At 39.7% G+C, this 16,589-nt stretch overlaps 1 protein-coding gene across 2 annotated transcripts in view; it reads right to left on the reverse strand.

The window, feature by feature from the left end:
* commd10 (COMM domain containing 10) overlaps positions 1-16,589 on the reverse strand; it is a 53,416-nt gene that overhangs the window by 32,394 nt on the left and 4,433 nt on the right. For both annotated transcript variants that reach the window (XM_051423053.1, XM_051423052.1), the window contains exon 5: positions 15,483-15,593. In XM_051423053.1, coding sequence (XP_051279013.1) covers positions 15,483-15,593 — 111 coding nt within the window. The remainder of the gene's footprint in view (positions 1-15,482; positions 15,594-16,589) is intronic.

A 16,589-nucleotide genomic window follows, 5' to 3' on the forward strand; every position in this document is an offset into this window, starting at 1 on the left:
CTTGGGTTTTATTTTTATAGTTTTTAGCTAGTTGTGATAACAATATGCTCAGCATATTAGTAATTGCTGAGATATGGGAACACAGAGACATTACTTCAGACAGGTTGTAAACAAGCCAAAACTTTCTGCAGATTATTGAAGGAGGTAAAACAAAAGTGAGTGTGTGTGAAGCGTCTGTAACAATCCATTATTACACAGCGTTAATATTACAGCTTTAGCAATTAGGGGTCAAAGTTGAACCAGGACATTGTTTTTTTAAAAATTTGATGTTATACAAACAGTACACTAAGTACAGTTTGAGTAATAATCTTTAGAGCTGCAACGGTTAGTCGATTAATCAGTTAGCCACATGACAGAAAATTCATCTGAAATTATTTTGATAATCGATTACTTGTTTTTCTTTGTCATATATGACAGTTAATGGAATATCTTAAAAGGGACATTGTGTAGGAATTTCTCCCATCTAGCGGTGAAATTGTATTTTGCATTCAAACGAATAGTGCTCTCTAGTGCCTCGCGTTTTCAAATGCGTATTGCAACTACAGTAGCCGTTATGTACCAAGAAGCCTACCTGTCGAGGAGAAAGCAGGCAACTTCAGCGTCCTTTTGAAATTCTTTCTCCTTCATTAGCTCTTTCCACCTGGGTAAAGCTACACCGATGTTTACCCTCATTTTTTGAATGTGCTGGTCATGTTGCCTTTTTAATTGTTGCCTTTTTAATTCCCTTTTTCGCTTTTAAAATACTTAAAAACTACACAATGTCCCTTTAAGGTTTTAGATGGCTAATTGCACAAAACAAGCCCACTGAAGAAATTTTTTACAACTTTTTAACATTTCACAGACTAAACATTTAATTAATTAATTGAGAAAATTAGTTGCAACACTAATATGTTTACAGCTTGCTTGTCCTTTCTCATTCAAATAAATCAGGCAATGCTAGCAATGTTGCCACCAACAGTTCCAGTGTTCAGTGTTATTCTTCTCAAATAGGAAAGATGGGCAAAACTACGAAAATAAGCACACATAACAGTTGTATGAAACCAGAATTTCCCTTTAAGGACCAACAGTACTGTACAACTTACGCCAACATACATACACACACATGCACGGGTAGACGCCCACACACAAGTAGTATGGCAGAGGAGAAGCAGAATGAACAGTGACCAATTCAGCAGATACCAACATACAAACATACCATGGGCCATATCCCAGTTTGTGAAAATGTGTGAGAAAATCTCCTGCTGAGAAAGTGTGTGTTTTCTCTATTGTCAAGAAAAAAAAAACACAAGAAACAGTCTCATGCTCCTCCCTATTGGCTAATGTGAGAATATGATTATTATACTACAAGTGTGCCTGTACTTGTTCTGAGATGAGAGTCAATAACAGCCTAGACGTGCCTGTGTATGTGTGTGAGTGCTTGTAATGAATTTGGATGTAACAACAGCAGTAAAGGCAACCAAAGCCATTGGTTGAAACCGGTAGATTTCCAGGGGTGTATGTATTTAGAGTGCTGTGGGCGACTCTGAAAAGCCTTCAGAATAAAAAAGAACAGTTTCCCAGAATGCCACCTGATGTGTGTGTGTGTGTGTGTGTGTGTGTGTGTGTGTGTGTGTGTGTGTGTGTGTGTGTGTTTTGGCTGTGTATTTTCTTACTTTCATGTACATGAATTTGGCTATTTTTATTTGAACATTTACATCAAAATATGCTATATACCTTTCTGTATGTGTGTGTGTGTGTGTGTGTGTGTGTGTGTGTGTGTGTGTGTGTGTGTGTGTCTGCATTATGTCTAGCATTCTCAAAGTGTGGGTGTTCTGCCAAGCCTAAGAAAGTGACATATCGGAGCAGCTTCCTCTATCTATAATTCATAGTGCAGGCTCTAAACAAAGAACAGAGTGTTCGGCTCCCATCAGACATGCTACAGGGGAACCAACACGGTTGCTAAAGCTGCAAACAAAATATAGCTGGATAGCTAGGAGCTGGAGCTAATAAGAGGTATTACAGACTGTGATAGTATAAAAGAGCACTCAGACTGACAGGCAGGCAGGATGACAGCCACATGTGGAATAAGGGATACTATTTTCTCTCCGTCTCTTTCTCTTTCTCTCCGCCTAGATGGATTTTCTCTGACCCACATTATCAGGAAACAGACGGGCTGACATGTAAACAGGTTTGAATATGACTCAGTGTGCTGTCTACACTGAAACAAAGGCTCTTTCAACGCTGTGCCATTATTCTTTTGTTGTGATAGACACCTGTAATCACCCCGCACTCACTTGGAGGACAATCATGCAATATTTAGAAACTCCAGCTCCAATCATTCTCAGAGGAAAGATGCAAGATTTATACCCACTGTCTGTAGAGGTCTGTCTTGTCTACTACATGGGCTGAGGTTTGTCGAATTAGTCATACTCACCACTCATAGCTGAAGAGAGCAAATGTGTAACTTTTCTTTTATACATAAGGTGTGGTGGTAATAAAAAATATTCAATATTTTATATATATTCAAAAGCTCTAATGCTGAATATGATAAAAATGTTAACAACTACATAGTAGTACTAAAATGAGTGGTACTGAATATGAGCAAGGATGTGTTTTATTGCTAAAGAAATCATCTTTTCATTTGTCCCACTTTAAGTAATTTGTCAAGCAAAAAGCACCAAACATTTGCTGTGTATGGATCAGTGTGAGGCTTTGCTGCTTTTCTTTGTTTCATATCACTGTAAATTGAAAATCTTTAGGCACTTTTGGACTGTTAATCAGACAAGATAATCAATGTGAAGATACCTTTGAAGTCAAGTCAGTTTTATTTATATAGCCCAATCTCACAAATTACAATTCGACTCAGGGGGATTTACAATCTGAACAACATATGATATCCTCTATCCTTAAACCCTCCATTCAGATAAGGAAAAACTCCCCCAACATCCCCTTTAACAGAGAGAAAATGAACAAATCCCAGAGCCAAATGGAAATTGTGATGGGATTTTCACCGTTTGCTGACATGTTATGGACCAAACATTCAGTCAGCTAATTGAGAAAATAATTGACAGAATAATTATTAAAATAAGATAATCTTAGTTGCACCCCTGAAATTATATCTAGGCCATGGAACTGTACCAAATCCACTGGAGTACTTTTAAAATAACACACCTAATTCCCACATTTCTTTGAGAATAATAATGTTAATGCTGTCAGTTGCTTCTGCTGTTGCTTCTATTTCTTCAGTGCATTGAGATGTTGTGACAGTCTCACAGGGCCTACCTTTCATCTGCTCCTGTGAGCCTCAGTTTCAATACCTCCATTATGGGGGGGGGGCATGTATGTGCTGTAATTAAAATGCTACATATTGGTAATAGCAAGTGACATATGTGGTGCTCTAAACACACTAATTGTCATGGGCTTTACCTATCAATGTGACGCTTACTCCAATTATCACAAAGACAAATGAGCCAGGCAGATGGGGGGTATGTTCATTAAGATGAAAAGAAAAAAAGAGCGTAGAGAGACGATAAAAAGAGGTAATATAGAAAAAAGAAAGATGAGTGATTGCAGATATGGAAAGATAACGACACTAAGAAATGGTTTGGATGTGGCAATGGTGGAATGGGAAAAGTGGCTTTTCATAACTGATGGAAGGATCATTTCTTATCTATTCATATGTCACTGTGAGTCATCCTTTAGAGCAGCTGAAAATAGCTTTCTCACCAACTGCACACGCAGTGTGTTTCTCCTCTCATTCATTCCCTTCAAACACCGAGCAACAATCAGAGGGTGTTCAACACAAGGTAGGGGAGTAAGTGAAAAGTTTGGAGTTTTATAGTGCACAGGTAATAACGTGTGTATGTGCTCAATAGAAAAAGAATTGAGTTTAATAAATGGTTCACTATCAAAACTTCACCATCGCTACATACAGTATACCTTATATAATAATATACATAACAGATGGCTTAGAGCTGAACATGCACTAAAGAGAGTGTAAGTACAGGCTGACATAAGACTGTAAACTGCAATGTGGTTGACTGACTGTCATGTTTATTGCAATAATAATACACAAATGTTTTAGCTGTTACTCCTTATACAGAAGCTACTGTATTTCCAGTTCAGACTCAATATCTGCTGCCATTGTTACATGCTGTTTACAAGAAGGTTTTCTCTTTCAGAAAACGTAAACACAGCTATTTCTGTTTGTGTTACATATATAGCACAACAATAAATGTTTGCAGTGTCGTCAGTGCCTATAGCAACATGGTACAAAGGCCCACTGCCGAATCCAAGCCCGGGTTCTTGTGTTTACACTGTATGTATCCCAAAACCACTGGGTCACTAGAATATGTTGATGTTGAACAATAATCAAGCTGTTATAAGCATTGGGGAAAAGCAGAAACAGGGATATTAGTCAAGATTTGGAGTTTTAAATAGGGGCACAGTCCAACAGAGAAACTGATCATCAAAGAAACCGGATTAGGGGGAAAAAAAGAATCACAGACATTGAGAAGCAAAGCATAATGCTGATTTGAGGTTTAAATCAACATGTACAGTATGTTCTATTTGAATGGCACCTGACTAAAAAAAATAATGTCTAGAAATAGTCTGGTGCTTTCACATTGTTTGTTCACACCTCCCACACTTCCTAGATGGAGGGTGCAAACATTGAAAGGAGACAAATCACATTAAGCACCTAAAAACTGCCGAACATTGAATTGGAATGACTAAGGCTGGCAGTTTATCCGTGGGCAGAGGGAGCTCTGCCTCTGCGGACTATTTATCCAAGGCTTACTGTTTACAAGACTTTCAGCTCAACCCTCAAGCCTTTCAACTTTTGAATTTAGGCCATGCCCACACTAGTGAGAATACATCTGAAAATTCCCTCAACATGAAAAGCAGGTTTCTAGCATACTGGCTAACATATCTGTAGTAATTTACTAAAAAACTTGCTGTTTACATTGAATCATCACAACAACAGTAAATTATCTACTTCTGCCTTCTCAGTAATAGTGGCGACAAAATGGTGCATTAGGAGGTATAACCCATTCAATTCTCAAACAAGGTTTCTGATACTATTTATTCCCTGCAGAGTCTGCTATTCCCGCAATAGATTCTGGTTGCCTTCACACACACAATAGATTCACAGGAAACAATGCACGCATGTAATGTCACGTTTGTAATTTTATCTTTGTGATATCAGTTTACTGTACACTCTTCCGAACGTGTATCAAAGGTGTATTAAATTGTACCAAAACGCAAACCAAACATTTCCCACTGCTACTGCGTCACGTTGAAAGCATTCAATGCTTGGGCGGCTTTTAGTGTGAAGTAGTGCACAGGAAAATACAACACTGAAAAGTTGACCAACATATTCAAAAAGCTATGTTTTCCCTGTCCACGCTACTATGTGAGACCAGTCCTATTTAATTCAACCACTCCGGAGTGTAATGAAAAGAAAATTTATATAAGTTGTTCATCACCTTTTATCAACCAGTAGGAGCTGCAGTGAAAAATAACCATATTTTTACCTATTTACTGCTCTAATATTGTAAAACATTTCCTAAAATTCATCCTCAGGCCTTTTTTAAACCCGAAATAAAAATTTGTGTTTAAGAGCCTTTAAATCAGGAGGCTTGACACTGCAGAGCCAGAGAGAATGGAGACGCTCAACAGCTCCAGCGCCAAGATAAACAAGCCAAGGAACACGAGCCGTGTGTGAGCCATAACAAGATGATTATGGTGGTGGCAGCTAGTTACCATTGCCTGATACGGAGAAAGAGGGAAGGTGCCATGTCATGTACCAGCCTATGCTGCCAAGCCCATAAACCCTGTCTACTTTCCAACAGGGCTGGGAAATGATGTACTAACTGAAAAGCAGCCACCAGAAGAAAGCTGCAATGGTGAGGTATTGAATGCAGCCTTGCGTGATATGAACTAATATGGAGATATCCATTTTGCATTCTCGCTAATTCTAGTGATCAACAAAACCCAAGTTTTACAAATCAAACCTCAAGTTTCTTCCTTCCAACTTCATGTTCACCTTTGCTGAATCTGCTTACTACGACGTGATGTTGAGAAAGCACCTGAAAAAGCTGTGTCAAACCTTAATCTTCTTAATGTGTGAGAGGTGGCTTAAATAAGAGACGAAGCTAGCCAACATCTTGTAGTGTGAGCCTTAACTAACCATTGGTGTGCCAGGTTCTAGGATAAGTGGCACTCAACCCCTGCAGCCAAGGCCTCCATTTTTGAAACAGTATGCATTTTAATGTATTAGGTTGGCACAAGGTTGGAGTGGGGGTCATGGGCAACCAAGCTGTGTGTGTGTGTGTGTGTGTGTGCGCACGCACACAGAGAGAGTGCTTGAAACAAGACAAGTAACGGCTGCTATTCACAACTGTAAGGCCCATTTTTTCCACTATGTGGCAGAGCTAGAAGATCGCCAAGGCAGCCAGCCTGTGCCCCCATGGTATGTAGACACTGTCGCTCTCATACACAAGGAGAGAGAGAGGGGAGGAGTAAGTGTGTGTGTGTGTGTCTGTGTGTGTGTGTGTGTGTGTGTGTGTGTGTGTGTGTGTGTGTGTGTGTGTGTGTGTGTGTGTGTGTGTGTGTGTGTGTGTGAGAAAGAGAAACAGCGAGTTAGGTAGAGTTTACAGTACAGCTTGTGGGAGACAGCATCAGCTGCCCCTCCAATCAAGCATAAACATTTCATCACTGACCAACAACACAAAGCCAGACATAAATATGGTGTCATCAACAAACTAAATACTGTTAGTTACAATTAGACAGTAATGTTTTCCATTTCTTTGCAGTGCAATTCAGTTCATGCCAAAAATACAAAGTCAGTTCACTGAGCATTGTTGGTTGGAAAGGTAAGCTGAAGTAACTGCTGGCATTAAAGGTCTGATCAGATTTGTAGTCGCATTTACTTATTTCTTAATCAATATTTACTGATTGAAATGACAATTTGACAGTTTTGTCTGAAAAAAATTTATATTCCTCACAATAAAATCTTGTCTACACAGATACACTTCTATTTGAATCAATACATCTGTTTACATAGGCACATTATTCTCTGCTTGACTTGCACTTTACGCTCATAGAAACTACCCGGACATGTATTTTAACACTTTAAGACTTTCTCCACTTTTAACGGCACTATGGTGATGGTGTATTCTGTTCGAAGCGCTGCCAAAACTCGGTTGACCGTCACTCAATATTGTGTCTAAACGCGTCCTGTGTAGACATCGCTACTGCTCTGATAACATGCTGCTTTCACTATGCTATGTAGACGAGGTGTAAGGTATCAAAAGGTATCAGTGCCAAAACTCAGGTATGGAATCTGCACTACTCTCAAAAAATTTAAAATAATGCTCACGTGGCAGGTAGGCCAGATACATGCCACTCAACCTAGAGACTATTTTCTAAAACAATACTTTACCTTTCAAGAAAACAGTCAAACAGCAGTAAAACATCAAAGAGGTTGGGTGTTCAGTAAGACACTGGTGACAATTTGTTGATACAGGCAGAGGGAGCACTCTGCACCCTATCATTGCATGTCGGATGACAACAGTGCCAGGCTCCAACCCATCATTATAATCATTATTTCAAGGAAAGGAAGGGGCCTATAGCTCATATCCTTTCATTGCCATTATATCCCGTCACAGCACGATGCAAGCAGACAAAGACAACTGCTGTCAACATGAAATGCAGCACAGTTCAGAAAACAAAAGAATGTTACAATAATCAAAACAGAAACCACAAGAATAAATACCCAAACCTGTTCATGATGTCATAATACTGCATATCTGCATTATTAAAAATATTTGCCATTTGAATAAAAAAAAAAAACACCCTTTTTACCACATGTATGCCTATCATCCAACTTTCACTGGAATGAATGGATGTGATTTGGCTCTGTGCTTCTGCAATCAGTGCGTCTTGTTTAAACTGAAATAGATTTCTCACCCCAGCATAGTTCAGCCAAGAGGCAGAGCAGCCTCTCTAAAATAAACTCCAACAAAAAACTGAAATGAATAAAGAAAAAAAAAGCACACATGCACATCTGAAAATCTTAGTCTTAAGCACTCTTTTACCATCGCTACCGGCTATGGCAAAATGGCACCACATTATCGGGGGATTAATGATTACTTCACAAACTGGGTGTGAAACAAAACAGGCTGAATAACCAGAAAGAAATAAAAGCTGATCACAGGAGTGGGAGATGTGAGAATAAAAGAGCGATGTTAAATCAATGAGATTTAAATGGGAGTTGCAGTTGGATTTGCAGGGTTGATGGCGTCCCTATCTTGGTGTCAAGCATGTACCGTGGGTGTGCTAAACAACATCCAAACATCCCTAAATCCCCCAGGCGCCTTTTCAGAGGCAAAAGAATCTGGGAAAGGGACTGGCGGAGGAAAATAGGAGTGGAGGTTAGGGTGGGTAGGGGGGTGGAAGAGGGAGATATAGAGTGTGTAATACGGAGAGAGAATCAATGGGTACCCCCGGAGCAAATAAAAGCCATGACATCATCGTATGGCAAGGAGCAAGGAGTGGAGGAGTAGGGGGGGAGAGAGAAGGAGAAGGGAGAGACGAGAGCACCCACAGTCGCCCATTCTGCCTCTCGGGGCCCATCCTCTGGAATGGATAAGAGCCGAACAATGCGCTCTCAATGAATGGGATCCCAAATCCCACAGGAGAAAAACAAATCACCAGTGGGAAAGGGGGAGGGCGAGGGAGAGATGGAGAAAGAGACAGAGAGAGATGGAGAGAGAAAGGGAGACCCTTAAAAAGATGTGCGCACAAAGCAACAAAGCATCTCGGGACATGTAGAGCAAGGCAAGTAGAGATTGAGACAAAGCTGCCTTTGTCCTTCCTGGCTGGTGGGTGGCTTGGTGTGAAGGATTTGAACGTGGTAGCATTTACATCAGAGCTCGCCGATATATTGATCGGGCCATGTAATCCCTCAAATGATGACTGAAAAGGTTGGATCTGCTCTGGGTGCCTTGTTTGTTGGGTTTACATGACAAGAGCATGTGGGAGGCAGGAATCGGGCTTTACGTAACTCGTCAGGAAAGCTTTGAGTCGCGTTCAAAGTTTGGCCCGCTGCTCGTGATGCTGGTTTGACAGAGACACGTGAGGCAGGGAGGGATGTTGAGGGGAGCCTCTGATCACAGCACCTCCTCGCAGAAGTCAAAATGGGATGTTTAATTGCATTCCTCATCACACGGTGTTAATAAATAAAGTCACAGCCTTCACTGGGAGGGCTTGATATGTGTGTTCGAGTATGTATGTGTCAGTGTGTTCTCATGCAAGTGTGTGTGCTTTTCGAACAAAGAGCTTCCGTTCCTCCGTGATTACAGCACTGGTGCTGAAAGCCAGAACAGAGAAAATAAATTAGAATCATAAGAAGAAAAGTCTTTCATGTCTGATGCTTTGATAACAAAAACAAGCAGGTTTCCACAAACTAGAATTAGTTGGCTTATAATTCGGCGCTAGCTGGGGACAACTCGACACAAAAATTTTGAACAATAAATGAAAGATTCGCTCATGAATAAACCACAAATAAAAGAAATTAAAGGAGGAATTGTGTTTTGACATTTATTTCTGGGATCAATAAAAAAGAAGATGCTGGAAAAAGAAGCAGCGCATGACATGTTGAGGAAGAATAACACAAATGTGAAAGTGTCAAAGAAGACACGACACTCTGATCTAGAAGAGATATGATCTTTCTGACAATTCAGTGGCACTTGTGTATGAATGAGCACAATTAATAGCAGGACTTCTATGATGCTTACAGACACTCCTCCTATGAGAAATGTGAAACAAGATACAGCTGCAGGAGCTATAGCTAAGTCCAACATTTTGCCGAAAGCATACTGAGCTTCTTTGGCCTCGTATCCATCGGGAACAGTGAGCAGACACCTATTTTCTTTTTTCAAAAATTGACAGTTTTGTGTTTCAATTGATCTGGATGTGCGATGTAACATTTCAAATATTTTTAATTTAATTTGGATGGAAAAAGGAGAGATTGTGCAAAATGGAGACCCTATATTGACCAGGGCACAAGCCTCTGAGTCAAAAGTCATTGTTACTTGTCATTGTCAGTGTACTGAAATAACCTGGAGCCAAACACTGTATCTCTACCAGCTCAGAGGTGCTGACCCTGACCTTTAACCTCTGTTTAAAGGGTTGGAGTAAAGCTGCCCCTAATGATTATTTTCATCATCAGTCTACAAAATGCGGGAAAAAATTGTGATGCCTGAAATAAAATCTTTAACATGTTGTAAAATGATACAAAACAGACTAAATCTGATCAACTAATCATTTCAGTGGAGAGGGGGGGGACAAGTACTTGAGTGTTATCATTTTAATCAAAATGCCTAAGTCTACAAAGTCATTATCCAAGTTCATTATCAATAGAGACTTCAGTGTCCCAGTAAGTAAATTGGGGACTCAAGCTCTGGGACACAGTTGTCCAAATTTTGATTGAATGTTCGAGGGCCATTGAAGAAACAGAAGAAAAATCTGTTTGGGATTTTGTCTTGAAGCTGCATTCAGTAAATGTTCCCTTTTCGCGGTTTGAAACTCAAAAGACCTTTGCTTTAATTTAATTTTCAATTCTCATCAAATCTGTCTGAAGCTATCAGCTAAACATATCCTTTGAAGTCTGACCCAGCATGCAGAAGCTACATGAGTTCACTAGCTCTTACCCTGTGCCTTTATTGCCTAGCGTGTCAACAATAAATATTGAAATCGGCGGTGTCTGCCTTGCAAGTGGATGTTCTGTATTATAAATGTCACCCTACCCTTGGTCGGCGGAGCAGTGGCTCGTTCTAATGCCACAGGACAGAGACACAAAAAGAGAGAGAGACACCATGACTGTCAAGGGATTTCAACTTTCAGACTCATCAAAGCAACATCAGTGTGTCTACTTGCATGTTTATGAATAAAAAAGGAGATGGATACTGTGCAAAAAACAGGGATAAAATGCTAGAGGGATAGAGAGATGATCAACAAGTCAGAAGAGAAGAACAAAAAAACTATTTTCTGATCCTTATTCTCTGGGGCCTCTTTGCTGTAAAATACATCAGAGCTTCACCTCTTTAGGCCTCTAAAAGTTATATAAAATTATATAAAGTTAAAACTGTTTCCTTAAGTTGCTCACAGGCTGTAGAACTATGTAACCTTTGATGAGGAGTCATGAGCTGACTTTTACATCTCGTTTACAAGCCACAAAGGTTGACAGCCACTAAGCAAGACACCTTTAATAATGTCAACTGCAGTCCAAGACGGTGCCCAGGACCATATCTGTCTTACCCCCAAATGATTTGTCACTGTTAGCAGCATTTTCAAACAACAAAGACAGATCGTGCTAGCTTTTGGAATGACTGCTAAAAATATGATACACCCCGACTAAAAGCATCCTCACTTCCTCTCTGCCTGTCATATACTATACCTGGAGCTTTCTACTGCACAAATTAATGATGCAACTGAATATATTATTAACGCCTAGCTGCTGATTCTGTGGCCAATGTTTTGAAATACGACTATAAATTTCTCTTCATTTCATTTTTTATTTGTTACGCTCATGGTAATCCACCATGCCCAAAAATAAGAAATAGAAATAAAGGTGAGTCACAATCCAAAAACAACTGTATTTGCACATCCCATGAAAAAAACTTATATTTATCTTATTTTTTGCTTGTTCTCCTCTGGCCTGTTTCTTTTCTGTATGTTTTTATATGTTGTTTTAATATTCAATAAAAAGTTGATCACAAAAAGACAGTGGTTGTCTTAATACCACTAAATGTACGTTTACTCAATTGCTCATTCAACCCAAAATGTTAGCTTGCTAAAGACCGTGTAGCCCAATCATAAATACATGAGCTGGAAAGACTTAAATTGGCGTCCACTCATTCAGGCTTTCACCACTCAAGTTTGTTCAGCCCCATTGTAGGGAATTGTGGCGTATGTTTCTTGGCGATTTTACCACAGAAGCAAACATCTAAACCTACAAAACCAATAATTTTGTTTCAGTTTTTATCTTGCATAATCCTTGTGCGTCATATTCTGAGGTCTCTTTTACCTCAGCGAGACACCATAAGCAGGACAGATAAAAGGTGAGGGTGAAACTACACAGCAACTTCAAATTTTGTGTAAAGGAGATATGTAAGAGAAGCAAGAGAAGAAGGTAGCGGGCAGAAACCCACCTATTCCTGTTTTTACTTCTCTGTCGCTCTTTATGCACAGCTTTATCCCACCACAAAGACTAAACCTCTGCAGACAACACCTCAGAATTACAATGGGTAGATTGAGTACTTCTATTTCATGTTCTGTGCAGCTGGTAAAAAATGAATCTGATTATCTGCAGTCTGGAAAGGATGCTTAGCAAAAGCCCTCTTAAAATACAGATAAAAGCACAGGGTTTTTTTGTGTGTTGATAAATTGAAAACTCTGCACCCCATTAATAACTTCACCCAATACACACACACTACTGTTATTATCACAGGTTCCCACGATGAATTGCAAAGAAAATGTACACAAATCGCCCGCACCCCTCACCATATTTCATCTTTGTAGTCACCTTCCCATCCTATACTTCATTTTCTTCCTCTGAACTCTCGGTTGTCATTCTCCTGTTTTCCTCATCTTCTTCCCTCTATTTTTCGTCCTTCCTGTCACCTTCCCCTGCATCATCGTCTTCTTCCTTCTATCCACGGCTAAGATCCTGTTTCCTGTTTCAGAACTTTTTTCCTGTCTCAGCTGCTCCTCCTTTGTAATAAAACACACTATGCAACAGGTTTCATGTCATACCTACACTGAATGAGGCTGTTTCCACCCATATTATGAGGATAAAACCAAACTCACTCTTGAATCATTAAAGGGTAATTGTGAGGGCATTTACCTCTGCACAGATGTACTGCAATGCATCCTCAGTACAGTTTTCATATGGAAAACAGCAACTTTCCACTGAACCCAACACAAATTCGGTTGGGGAAATAGCAGCTCCCTCGGGTGGGGTGCCACACTGACTGCTGTATGGAAGCAGAACCAGTGATCTATATTTCAATATATGTTGTTAGTCCAAGCACTCTGGAGGCAGAGGGGGGAATGTTGTGAAAGAAATCCCCCTGACAGTAAATATTTAAATGAAAACAAAAAAAAATATATATCCTAAGAAGCAGCCCACTCATTCCTACAAATATGTAATCTAAAATCTCCTCCACTGCACTGTAGATATACTGTATGTCACATATTGTTTGGTGAAGGAGCTCCCTGGCAGTCCTCCTCCTCTTCCTCCTCCTCCCCCTCAGGGAGAGTGCTAATGAAGCAGGAGGCTGGTCAGATGGGAGAGTCTCCAACTCTCCACTTGGGTTCCAAGCAATCAATAATATACAGACGGCCACCCTCGCCTTCCTCTCTCTCCTTCTCCTTCTCTTTCATTTTCTGTCCTTTATGCTCTTCATCTTCATTATTTTACTCACTATATCCTTTTATTTGTTTTCACCACCTCTGCCCTATATGTCCCCTCCTCCCCTCCCCTGACCTCCAGCACCTTTAATACTCTAATTTCTCCTATTAGCAGTTTTGCCTTCCCCTCTTTTAGACAGTTAGCACTGAAGGTGTTATAAATCTACCTTGTAATTAGTATGACACTTGCAACTGAATTTCATTTTTATTCACAACTAATTTACTTCTCAGTCTTCGCAGTGTTTTGACATTCCAGACGTTGTGCTCAGAAATTCTCAGAGAGTTTGGAAGAAAACAAACTTGCTGTCAGGAAACTCTAATCAGAAAACACCGATGGAAATTTAAAAAAAAAACTGTGCACATTCAAACTGCCTTAATACAAAGTTAAACGAGGTATCCTATCCATCTCTCAGATACTTTAAGGCCCTTGAGGGCACACTTTGCAGCCTGTGAATCAACAGTGCCCCCTGCAGCCCACCAGAGGACGTGCACCTCAGTAATGTTCAGTGAAGTTGATCCCTCTACTCTTTTAACCAGCCTTAGCCCCCCAGCTATCTCCTCCCACAAGGGGAATTGTGTAAGTGGATTTAAATAAATTAATGCCTCTTTTGCTAGCCTAGGGAAAACACAGCAGAACATAGTCTAAAACAAAAAAAAATTCTACTGCTGTCGCATTCACACAGATAAAGAAAAACATATATTTTTCCTAGCTTACGCCTATAGGCCCACGTTTAAGATGGCAGCAATTTGAATATGTCCTGCCTAATTCCACATTTAGGCTGAGCCGGCATTCTCTAGGGACTGAATACAAAGCAGCATGCAAGAAAGACACTTGACTAGTCAGCTGGAACAACACAATCCAGGCTCGGGGGATAATCAGTCCCACCATTTTGAGACAAAAACAGCTTTAAACAAAACCAGTCAAATGCCTGAAGGCCATAACTAAAATTTTCAGTATCCATGCCAACAAACTGCAGTCCTGTGTAGCATTTACAGTCTATAATATATTTCAAATATTTGTCAAAACATGAAGAGCACTAGATTGGTCTTATCTCACTAGTATGCGTTCATATTTGAGGTCTAGATAAAATATTTCAATCAAATCAAAGGCTGAAAATTATTTCACGTGAAAAAGAATGAGCCTTTTGAGTTTCCACTCCTTTTTGCTACAGCAACAGAGAAATCCTTCTCCCAGTGGAAAAGAAAGAAATGAGTGAGGGAGGCTTGTGAGATCTTTGCTATTAGACTAACTACACAGAATTAGCTAATTGGCATCCAAACAAACTCTACTGAATACAAATGAATGGAAACAGGGAAACGCTACCGTGGAAAAAGTCAGAACCATATGTATATCATGTTCCTGCAGTTTCTCTTTATAATTACAAATATTTAGGCCTCATTGGGATGCTGCACCAAAATCCTTTATGTAATACAATGTTTTAAATTGACGCTTATATCTATACGCAACATTTGAATATTAAGAATATAAATAAGTAATCCATAACTAACATCACCAATAAAGTCACCAATAAGGCAGACATCTAGACTAAATCTAAAACATATTGCAAAGCCTGGATATTGTGCATAAAATCACACAGTTCAATGCTAGTTACAACGCTGTTCAATCCTAGCTCCAAAGTCAGTCTCTCAAGAGAACAAAGACACCCTGGAGGTTTTAGATAACAAGCTCCCTGATCTCTGGTCTTTACACTACAGTTACTCTGGAGCCAGATGTACGTCTGCCTCTGGGTCAAGACAGACACCAGTGGGATTACCATCTATTAGCAAAGAAAGAGGGACAGATTGGAGATGCTTCTCATTTGGCATAAACACAGAACAGTTCTCCGATTACAGTGGATATAGGGTTCTTTAGTTGTTGGTGTGGTTACAATGGGGGGAGTGAAGAGAAGCAGAGCAAGAAAAATAATGACAGTCGTGTACACTGTTCATGCTCTGTGTGTGTGTGTGTGTGTGTGTGTGTGTGTGTGTGTGTGTGTGTGTGTGTGTGTGTGTGTGTGTGTTCACACCTCAGAATCTTCACTGCGGAGCCCCAGTTGGAGGACAGCACTGGGAGACTTCAGTCTGGCTTGGCTGGACTGGGCCATCTGCAGGTTTAACTGCCAGCCGACGTACTCCAGCTGAAACACATGAATGGAGCCAGTCTTTCTTTAATATTCAGTCTTAATAAAGCCTCACACTTCTATTTAATTAATGCCCTTGACACATTTATAAAGACTATAAGAAAAGTAAAGTGGCACTTTTCACATAAAATAACAGTAGAAGCAGAATTTCTGAAGGAATATTCATTTTTGTTTATATTTATGAATATTTTGATATTTTATTCATACGTTTACCTCATTATATTCTCACTAGATTTTTCATCGTTCACTTGATTATTCTAGATTTTGACAAGTGCTACATTAATCAACTTTATTATAATTATTATAAATGAGAATGTGCAAATAGAAAACAATCAATCAAAATGATTATCGTAATAGTTACAGAATTATTTTCTTTCAATGGATTAATTGATTAATCAACTAATTGTTGCAGCTCTGATTTGTTCTAGACTTTCCAGCATATTGTCGGTTTATTCATGAGAAGTTGTAACTTTCTCACCTTAACTACAATTAACTCAGTCTTTGAAGAATAATACATTTTTATATACATATCTGAGTGTGCACACTTTATTAATGGCTTTTTGGCTGACCATGTACTGACCAGATGACCTACAGCCAACAGTATTACTATAAGTCACTGTATCACCACACTTATGAATATAGTCATTATAACGGACATGAAGATTTACCACTATAGAACTTTGCTTAATCTCCTCAAAGTTTAAGTTACCTTGCTTCCAAGCTGCAGGTTGTCAGACTATTATTCTCAGTCGTAGTCAGCTGTAGCAGTGTGATAGATTAGCAGCACTGAGTCAAGGCAGGGCAGTTAAGTGTTTTATGATGCAGAGAGAGGCCATAATAATAAACCATGTGTGACTTATTGGGTCTGGATGCTTCCACAGCATCTGAGAACAGGTGTGAGGCAGGGAAGGGCTGGGCAACATTATTCACGACTGGAACAACATCCACACTAGCATGAATAAACATCGCAACTCCATGATGTTTTACTTATTT

Source organism: Dicentrarchus labrax, unplaced genomic scaffold (genome assembly GCF_905237075.1).
Source record: "Dicentrarchus labrax unplaced genomic scaffold, dlabrax2021, whole genome shotgun sequence".
Classification (NCBI taxonomy): domain Eukaryota; kingdom Metazoa; phylum Chordata; class Actinopteri; family Moronidae; genus Dicentrarchus; species Dicentrarchus labrax.